The 10,315-nt window shown below is 33.6% G+C and overlaps 2 protein-coding genes across 2 annotated transcripts; both read right to left on the reverse strand.

The window, feature by feature from the left end:
• Positions 1–2,795: 2,795 nt before the first annotated feature.
• On the reverse strand, positions 2,796–4,316 carry LOC147814131 (uncharacterized). The gene has a single exon (XM_087160217.1). The coding sequence runs from the start codon at positions 4,314–4,316 to the stop codon at positions 2,796–2,798; it is 1,521 nt and encodes a 506-aa protein (XP_087016343.1).
• A 99-nt stretch (positions 4,317–4,415) lies between these two features.
• LOC147814132 (uncharacterized) lies at positions 4,416–7,817 on the reverse strand. Its single transcript, XM_087160218.1, has one exon. It carries the CDS (start codon positions 7,815–7,817, stop codon positions 4,416–4,418), a length of 3,402 nt encoding a protein of 1,133 aa, XP_087016344.1.
• Between the last annotated feature and the right edge of the window lie 2,498 nt (positions 7,818–10,315).

Below are 10,315 nucleotides of genomic sequence, written 5' to 3' on the forward strand. Positions count from 1 at the left end.
AATATTTATATACAGAAAAAATTCGCCCAACTGTCTATTGTGAGCTAGAGGGTCATCGATATTAAGACTCTACGATTTATGACTAACGAGGAGTGATGGTGAAAATAAAATCAGCATTGTGCACCTACCGCCTTTATTTCCCTGACAAGCTGGTACCCGCTCTAAAACTGGGTGGATTCAAAACCTAGACCCACAGTTTTTTTCATCATATCTTTGGAGTGAATTTAAGAACATTTTGTTCACAGAACTCGATGTATAGTGTGCAAATTAAAAGACAGACCACACTGAATAGATTTTGATCTAATGATTGAATTTTCACGTTTTATAACTCAATCTTAATTTTTCGAAGGGGTAATCTCATTAATTAGCGCAAGCGATTATTTAAGTTACGAAATTAAACACAAAAATGTGTTTTCTCTGAATACCTTTCATACCTGAAACATACCTTTTTTCAGACGGATTCAGATTTTGAACCCCCAAAATATAGGGGGTAGCCACAATCTGGGGAATATTGTCCCTATAGTTTGATCATGAGGGTGATCCAAAGTTTGGATGCCTCTATCTTAATTTTATATTTTGCATATTTCGCCTTATATAGAGGCCTTTCTAAGCGAGTTAAAAAAATTTTGAACATAATTTTAAAATTCGTTTATCCAAAGATAATTGCATGCAGAAAATAAACTTTGGTAGATATTTATTACTTTTTATTACGTTATTAAATAAATGCTGGAAATTTTTGAATTATAAGGCATACAACTTTTTATACAATTTTAATGTATGTAATTTGACATGGCAAAATACAAAATCGAGCTAAATCTATCGAATTGTTCCTGTATATATTTAAAATTCGGTTTCTCAGAAACTATTCAACCGATTATGCTCAAATTTTGCATTGTGTCAGGTGAAATTACATATTTTAAAAGGATGTAGAAATTTTTATGCCTCTTAACTTAAATTTTGACACTGCTGTAAAAGATTTTCTCGAAAAAGTTTATAAGTAAGCAGGTATGTAAATATTCAACCATTCCTGAAATTTTGCAGCAGTTTTTTCGTGTCAAGAATTTTTTCTATACATTATCGGCAAAACACTGTTGAAAATAAAAACTTAAAATAAAAAAAAATGTAAAAGGGACTAATATAAAGAAAAATAAGTCTTTCTAAAGGGGGGGGGGCTAAAAATCTGTTTAATTACATTTTAATTAAGTCGTTCAAAAAATCGGAAGATATTATTTTAAATCTATTCTCTTTCTTTTAACGTCTTACTTGAATTATCAAACAAATATACGTCTAAAATACATAAAATTAAAATGGAAAAGCAATAAATAAAATTTTAAGCGAAGCTCTTTTAAAAACTAGAAAAACTTCCATTAGCCTTATTGTACCGAAACTTTGAGGCAATGCTTAATGTTCAAACTTCAATATCCTTATTCAATTAAAAATAGTAAATAAAAGAAAATGAAATAAAAGAAAAATAAAAGAAAATGAAAAAAAATAATCTCACTAAATTTAACTCTTGAGAATTATTGCAAACCCCTGATTCTTCTCACTCTCAAAATGCTGTCTTAAAAACTGCTGCTTACGTCATGCGCAAATTTGCACTAATATTACGGCTACTGATCATTTACAATCTTGGAGTTTACTTGCTTGATTTAAGTTTAAAATTGAAGTTTCTTAATGATATTCTGTTTCATTCTTCCAAGTTTAAGATGTTTCCCTTTAGTTGATATAAAAAGTAGGTACACTGTTTAATTGCATTTCATTTGCCTTATTAAGTATTTAATCTACACATTGCTATTTGTTTTTTTAAGATTATCAATAATTAATATTAACTTAAGAATTTAAAACTTAAATTTATGCTTGGAACGGCCTTATCCAAAGGATATTAAATGGTTATTATGCTCCCTTCTTAATTTCAGTAAGTTTCAAGTAAACACTGAAACTATAATTTAAATTTAATTATCAATACTTTCATTTATTACTGTTATTGCTATTTTACCTTAATTTTTTTATTTTTTATTTATGAGTTGCCGATAGATTCAAGTAAATAGCATTTACAATACATTTATAGTTATTATAAAAAATGGAACTTAGCACTAACGTTAGTTAGATTTACATTAATACCAAAATATAGCCCAACAAATAAAAATAATATTTCAGAAATTGAAGATTTATCCACATTAAAAAGTTTTATGAGGTTCCAGACTACTTATCAGGATTTTAAAATAGAAGCTGAGTATTACTATAATTTGAATCTGATATTTTCCAAACGTAGCATTTATAATATTTTCTTAACCCACTTTCGAGTGTATCCATAGCTAGAAGATTGTATTTGTAATTTCGGTAACTTTCCGATTAGCTTAAGCACTTTTAATTTCAAGACAGGATAATACATGTTGTAAATTGCAGCAAACAAATAAATTTCACGGACGCCTTTTTAATGTTATTCAAATGAACTACTAGTTCTACAGATGAATAAACAGATACAAATTAAAACTTAACAAACATTTATTAATTCTAAAGCAATCTCCATTTAGTGATATTTTCAAAACCTAACTTATTCGAACACTAAATAATCAACACAAAACACTTCAAGTAGGTTGCCAACATAAAAACCAAAGTTAAAGAATAAAAATTAAATGAAAGCAGCAGCAGCAGCAGTCAGAGTCACGTGACACCAACTATAAAAACATATTACAATCTCTAACATACTCCCACCTTGCAAAGTTAGGCTTATTGAACTTTGCAACCGAAAGTTGGAACTTTAAACTAACTGGAGCTAAAAATAAAAAGAATGCTCACAAGCCCAACCGAACAGGAACTTTGATGATTCTTCCCGACTTAGTTTTAGGAAAATAATTCACCTCTAAAGCTTCATTGTTTTCTACAAAATCGTCAGTCCTTCTAGCAGCTTTTAAAACCTCAATATCTGTTTTGGAAGACACTTCTAATGGGTAAAGCCTTTGAAATGGACGGATCCTTTCACCCTTACTGGTCCTCAGTCTTGCAACTCTAGGAATACCATCTTTACCAGGAAAAATTTCTGAAATAACTCCAAGTGGCCAATCGATACGACGGACATTGTCATGTCCTATTAACACAACATCACCAACGTCCAAAACGTTATTTCTTCTTACCCCTTTGTGGACTAAAAAAGCAAGGTATTCATTTCGAAATCTTTGTCTGAGATTTTCACGTAGCTTCTGTAAATACTTTATTCGTTTAATGAGGCAAGATCGGTCTACATTATCTAGATCTGGTGTTTCGCTGTTACCGCCACCGTGAATAAACATTTCGGGTGTCAACGGTACTAATTCATTTGGATTATCTTGTATGTAAGTGAGTGGCCTTGAATTTATTACTGACTCACAGTCACACAATATCGTGTAGAGTTCCTCGTAATCGATGGTAGATTTCCCTAGAACTCGACGTAGCAGTTCTTTGAGCATTCTGACCATTCGCTCCCACCACCCACCCCACCATGCTGCGGTAGGTGGAATAAATTTCCAAGTGATTCTCTGAGCGGTTGAGTATGCGGCTATCTTGTTCCAATCTAATGTTTTCAATGCTCTGTTGGCTCCCACAAAATTTGCGCCGTTGTCGGAATAAAGGATTGAAATCCGGCCTCGTCTGGCAATGAATCGTCTGAGGGCTTGGATATAAGCATCTGTGGTGAGTGATTGTACCAGTTCAAAATGGACCGCTCGGTAAACGGCGCACGTAAATAAAACGATCCAAGCTTTTCCTTTTGACTTCAAGTAGAGAGGACCAGCATAATCTACACCACTTACCTCGAAGACTTTTGTCAAGGTAACTCTTTCTCTAGGCAGCGGAGCGAAGGGAACTTCAACTGGTTTAGATTTGAAACGCTTGCATGTCACGCATTTAGAAATGACTTCTTTTACTAACTTTTTAGCCTTAAGAATCCAAAACTTCTCCCTAAGTCTGGCAAGTACGATAGAAGAACCAGCATGCATTGATTTCTCATGCTCTTCTCGTATTAACTTCATAGCGAAAGTATTACCAGGTAAAAGAATGGGAAATTTAAAATCTTCAGTTTCATCACTATTTACAAGTTTGGTTCTTATTCGCAGTAATCCCTTTTCATCTCTAAATGCTTGCATTTTGTTAAGAAACTTCTCATCGTGAAACACTTTTAATTGCATGGATTTAAGCACTTGAGTTTCTGCTTCTTTGAATTCTTCATAGCTCAAGTTACCTTTTAATTTATTTTCATGTGATGTGTTATGTATGAAACGAAGAATCCATGACACCACTCTGATGTTTCTACTGTAAGAGGAAAAATGATCGCTCCACATTTCTGTAACTTCAATATTTACAATTGAAGATACGATCGTTCTTCTTTTTTCTCTAATCACTTCTTCTTCATTAACATCTTCCTCTGAGTCGTTAGTTGGTCATTCACGGGATGGAAGGTACAACCAACAGGGACCCTCCCACCATTTTGACTGGCACAATTGCTTAGCTGAACAACCTCTACTTGGCCGATCCGCGGGATTCAAGGATTCAGGTACATGTCTCCATGCATGAACTGGTGTCAGTTTTCTAATTTCTTGAACACGGTTCTGTACGAATACACCCCACGTTTCTTCTCTTTTCAACCAAGCTAACACTGTGGTGGAGTCTGTCCAAAAATACACATTGTGGGTTTTAAACTCTTTTCGGACCTCAGTGGATAGACGAGCAGATATTGTGGCACCAAGAAGTTCTAATCTTGCCACCCTCACATTCTTCAAATATTCAAGCTCATTTAACCATTTTAGAAATTCTTCGCTCGTTTTTATATCCACTTCAGCGTCCCAACCAATTTTAGACTTCCACAAATTTTGTAACAAAAGTTTTGGACGCATCATCACTGGACTGGTTATCCCTATGGGATCAAAAACTTTGTGTGAAGCTGATAAAATATTTCGCTTTGTGATCACTTCATTCTTTGTTTCATTAACATCAGGAATATTTATGGAAAGAGTATCACTTTGTCTGTCCCATATCATTCCTAGAATGTTTGTTGACCTTACAGTGGATTCAGCGGGATTAGTGAACTCCCACCCTCTTAAATCAAATTTTCTTTCAGCCATAATTTCTGTGGCAACTTCAATAAACTCCTTTAACTCTTGCTCAGTTTCAACACTAACTAAACAATTATCCACATAAAAACTGAGTAGTAGTTGGCGGATAATGCCTTCAGGATATCTTCCATTTCCTTGTGTGGCTTCATCTAGTTTGTTTTCTAAGTGGTATCGTATGGTTGACGCTAGCAAAAATGGACTACAAGAAACACCGAAGACAACTCTTCGATGACGGTAATGTTTGAGCTCACCTTGTTCGTCGTGCCATAGAAAACGTAGAAAATCTCTATCTGGCTTATGGAGACCTATTTGCAAAAAAGCTTTGCGTATATCTGCTGTTATGCCAAACTTATGGAGGCGAAACCTTGTCATTATGGAAGGAATTAATTCGATCAAATTTAGGCCCTTTTCAACACAGTCATTAAGACTGGGATGTCCCTTTTGTTTAGACGAAGCATTAAACACCGGCCTAATCTTTGTTGTACTGTTCTCCTTCACTACGTGACGATGTGGCATATAGTGACAAGTCAATTTCAATTCTTCTACAGGAACCTCTTCGATGATGCCTTCTCGTTCCCATTCTTTGAGAACATTTCCGTATTCCTCAAACAAATTTTCTGCTTTAAGCTTCCGAGTCGTTACTTGCAATCCTTTTAGTGCTAAATTAAAATTGTCGGGCAAAGGCAAATGTACGTCAAGCCAAGGTAGACTAACAAGGAAACGTTGATCTTCAACTTTAACAGTCTTTAAGAAATGATCTACCGAAGCGTTATAAAGTTCTTCTTTAGTCTCCTGTTCTGATGGATCCTGTATCCCTATGGTATCCAATGTCCACATATCTGATATATCCATTTCTTTCACTAAAAGAGAAGTTACCAACATAGAATTGCATAAAGATGTATCGCTTTCAGGCACTTTTCCCGACAAAGTCCAACCAAGTAAAGTTTCTATGGCGACAAGTCCACAAGTTAATACTTTACGCTGACCTGTCATAAGCTTCCCTATCACGTCAGCTCCAAGAAGTACTTGTACAGGTTGCAATTCATTACCAATATCTGATAAAGTTATCTTCATTTCCTGAAGCTCCTTGATCCATGGACCTGCAGTTACAGGTGTAATGTTATCACATATAGAAGACTGATCCAAAGCTTCCATGTTACAAGTTATGCTGTTTTTAGGATTTCTTAATCGGATTCTATAACATATATGTTCATACTTATCAGAGTTAATACCACCAAATAAAGAATGTATAAGTGTTTCTTTTCTTACCGGAGTATATCCCATTTGTTCCACGAGACTTTTCAAAATATACGTTTTTTGGGATCCGGAATCCAATACAGCTCTCACTAGAATTTCCTTGTTATCTGAAACCAGTTTGATTTTTAATGTCTGAAGAAACACTTTGGGACCATAAGTAATGTTAGACATGTTAATCTCAGAACTTTCACATTTCTCACCACTTTCTCCTGATTCTTTACCTCGGGTATCTAGCTTCTCACACATAAGTGGCACATGTCTTTTACCGCATACAATACATTTGATAAACATTTTGCACTTACGTACTGGATGACCAGGATTCAAGCACGCAAAACAACACTGGTTTTTTCTTACAATATTTTGTCTCTCGGCTAAACTCATCCTTTGAGCGGTGAAACAGTCTGAGCTGGAGTGCTTTCCAGAACAAAAAACACATAATTTCTTTACCTCTTTTGAAGCCGCAGTAAGTAAATTAGCAGCTGTAGGCACTCTACCTGAAATCAAAGGCTTTCTTTTTTTCCTAAAAGTTTGGCGATTTTCACTTGAACCCAAACCAAACCCAGCCATGGCTAAATTTATTCTTTCCTCTCCTTCAGTTTCGGTTTTCAGGAAATTCATCAAATTGTTCAGTCGTTCTTTAGCATCAGTTGAAGCTGCGTAAGAAGGACTTCTGTTCCATGCTTTCAGGAACTCTTCTTGAAAACAAGATTCAACCATTGGATAAAGTATTGAAGCACATTTATCAGTTGTTACTCCTAGTGTCTCTAATGCTCTAAGGTACGATTCAAGTTTATCATAGAGAGAAGTCATTAAAATTTTCTCATTTTTCTGAACCGAAATTATTAATCTTAATAGTTCGCGAACATAAACTTCTACCAAAAGTTCATCTCTTCCAAACCGAGCTTTTAGACTATCAATTACCTTGGCGTAGTTAGCTCCGGTTGGCGGAAAGCTCTCTACAACTTCTCGCGCTCTAGATCCGCTTACAGTAGCTTGAATAAGGTACTGAAATTTATTTTCGGGAGCAATATCTACATCTTGATGAATCTGTTGGAATTGGCTCCAAAAAGGTAACCATTCCTTGATATCTCCACTGAATTGTCGAAACTCTAATTTGGGTAAATTAAATTTCCTCCTAGCACTAGTAATCATAGAATTTTCGGACTCACCTGCTATTGCCACTGGCGGGTTTACTTGAATTCGCGCCAACTCCAGTTCATGTAATCTTATTCTTTCCCGTTCTTCATATTCTAATTGTTTTTGATCCGCCTCCGCCAATTCTTTATGCTTCCGGTCACTAACAGTTGTTACCAAAATATCTTCAACAAACTGTGGATCTTCGGAATACTGCTTACTTTTCAAAATTGCTTCTTTTAGTTCCGCTATCGTGACCTTTTGAGGTAATGTTGCGCCAATTTCTTCAGCGACGAACAACAAATCTTCTTTTTTAAATCCTTTTGCTGCTTGAAACATTGTTTCGAATCGGAAAAAATGTCCTGTCGCGGACGCCAGAAAATGTAAATTGCAGCAAACAAATAAATTTCACGGACGCCTTTTTAATGTTATTCAAATGAACTACTAGTTCTACAGATGAATAAACAGATACAAATTAAAACTTAACAAACATTTATTAATTCTAAAGCAATCTCCATTTAGTGATATTTTCAAAACCTAACTTATTCGAACACTAAATAATCAACACAAAACACTTCAAGAAGGTTGCCAACATAAAAACCAAAGTTAAAGAATAAAAATTAAATGAAAGCAGCAGCAGCAGCAGCAGTCAGAGTCACGTGACACCAACTATAAAAACATATTACAATCTCTAACACACGTTTTATTCGTTTTCTAATCACCATAAGTAGAATTGATTGCTTATAGGAATAATTGTGATTCATTTTGGAATTGGAATTCATTTGAGAAATTTGATTTCTATAATTGATCAAAAATCGTCGAATACTGTCAAGTTTCGAATAATTGCCATTAAAATTTTTGTGACCGGTACTAGGACACCCTGGTTCAGTTTGTATTAGGCGATAGTTCGGGTTCAACATGGAAGATAACGTGATCGATTGTGCTAATTGATGGATTGCTTCTACCACAAAATTTTCGGAACTTGAATGTAGTTTATCTATTGATTCGACTTCATATTTATATATAGTGCGAAACAAAATTACTCGTCTTAAATAACTTTCAATCTAATACGTAAATAGTTTACGTCTTGAGTCTCAATTTTTTTTTGTTCGAGGACATAATCTTGTACTTGCTAATTAATTTATACAAACGATATTTTAAGTTACAAAGCAAGAAAAAAAAAAAACGATTTTTTTTTTCCAATGGATTTGAATTTTTGATCCTAAAAATATGGAAGGTAGTCAATATTTTAAAAGTTTTCCAGCCTGAAAATATTGTCATAGTTGTTTAGGCAGAAGAGCGATTGAATGTTTGGATCTCTTAATGTTAACAAAGCTTTTTGAGTATTTCGCTGTATTTGAAGAGCTTTTTTAAGCGAATCATGAAGTTTTTGCACACTATTATAAGATTCGTTTATCCAAAGATAATTCTATGCAAAAAATAACTTTAAATAAATATTATTTTTTATTTTATTTACTAATTGTCGAAAACACTTTGCATTGCAAAATATAGAAACTTTTTGCCATAATTTTTAAGAAAGTAATTTTAAAGGCAAAATGAGAAATTTGAATGAAATCGGGCTAATAGTTTCTAGGTAGTCAAATTCTAAAAAAAAGCTATTTATAGAAAATTCGATTTCTGAAGAACACTTCGATTGATTTCATTCAAATTTTAAATTTTTGATTTGCTTTAAAAGTTATACAATACGAAATTTGCAAAAAGGAATTTCAACATTAAGTGATTTAAAAAAATATCCGTGTAGGGTATACCGGGCAGTGGCACTTGACCTTAAAAAAACATCAGTGTAGGGTATACCGGGCAGTGGCACTGAACCTTAAAAAAACATCAGTGTAGGGTATACGGGCAAATGTATACCGGGCAGTGGCACTTGACCTTAAAAAAACATCAGAGTAGGATATACCGGGCAAATGTATACCGGGCAATGGCACTTAACCAGACCTAGTATGACTAGACCTTTGGTAAATGTCCAAAAATATATACTACGTCTAGTGCCACTTTTGCTATAGAACATATAAACATTTGCTATATAAAAATTAAACAAAGCGTTTGAATCAATTTTAAACTGATACCAAAATTATTGCTTTAAAATTAAAAAAAAAAATAATAAAAACTGCGCCAGATAAGAGTAATTGAAGTAGTTGCTTTATACAGCGCATGTGCGGGAAAAATTTTAAAAAAATTATCCAGGTGCATCTAAAAGTGGATGAATATCCCAAGACACCCTGTGGCTTCCATTTGTTGAAAGAACACAATTTTTAAAGAACACGATAAAAACATTTTATATTTTAATAAAATATGACTGTGAGTGTGGAGTTAGTTACAAATTCAGAAATTTGGTACATCAAGAAATTCAGGGGAGGGTTAAATTCTATTTCAAAAGTTAGATTAATCAGTGATCCAAATCCATGACTTTCTAGGTGCGCTGATACTTTGTAAAATGTAAATCAAGGAAAGTTGATAACTTCTTATTGGTAACTTTAAGTTTAGGGTGTAACATACTATTAATTTAACCTTTTATTCAAAAGAAAAAAAAGGGGCTTCTTTTCAACTTTTTATTGTTAAAGTATAACTTATTAGTCATTCATATTTCCTTTTAAATAATAAATAATATTCAAGAAAATTCAATTCACTCACTAATTCCAATATACTTCCATTCCATTATAACCAATATAATAAATAGGAGCACAAAAAATTGCTTGAATAAAAAAAAAAAAAAACTCTACCAACTCCACATAAATATAATTTAATGAGAAAGATACCTAATTAATTATAATGCAAGAGATTAAAATAAGTACAAATAAAAAATATGTAGGAGG

The sequence above is a fragment of the Parasteatoda tepidariorum genome, chromosome 3 (genome assembly GCF_982258835.1).
Source record: "Parasteatoda tepidariorum strain Cologne lab strain chromosome 3, Ptep-v5.0, whole genome shotgun sequence".
In the NCBI taxonomy this organism is placed as follows: Eukaryota; Metazoa; Arthropoda; class Arachnida; order Araneae; family Theridiidae; genus Parasteatoda; species Parasteatoda tepidariorum.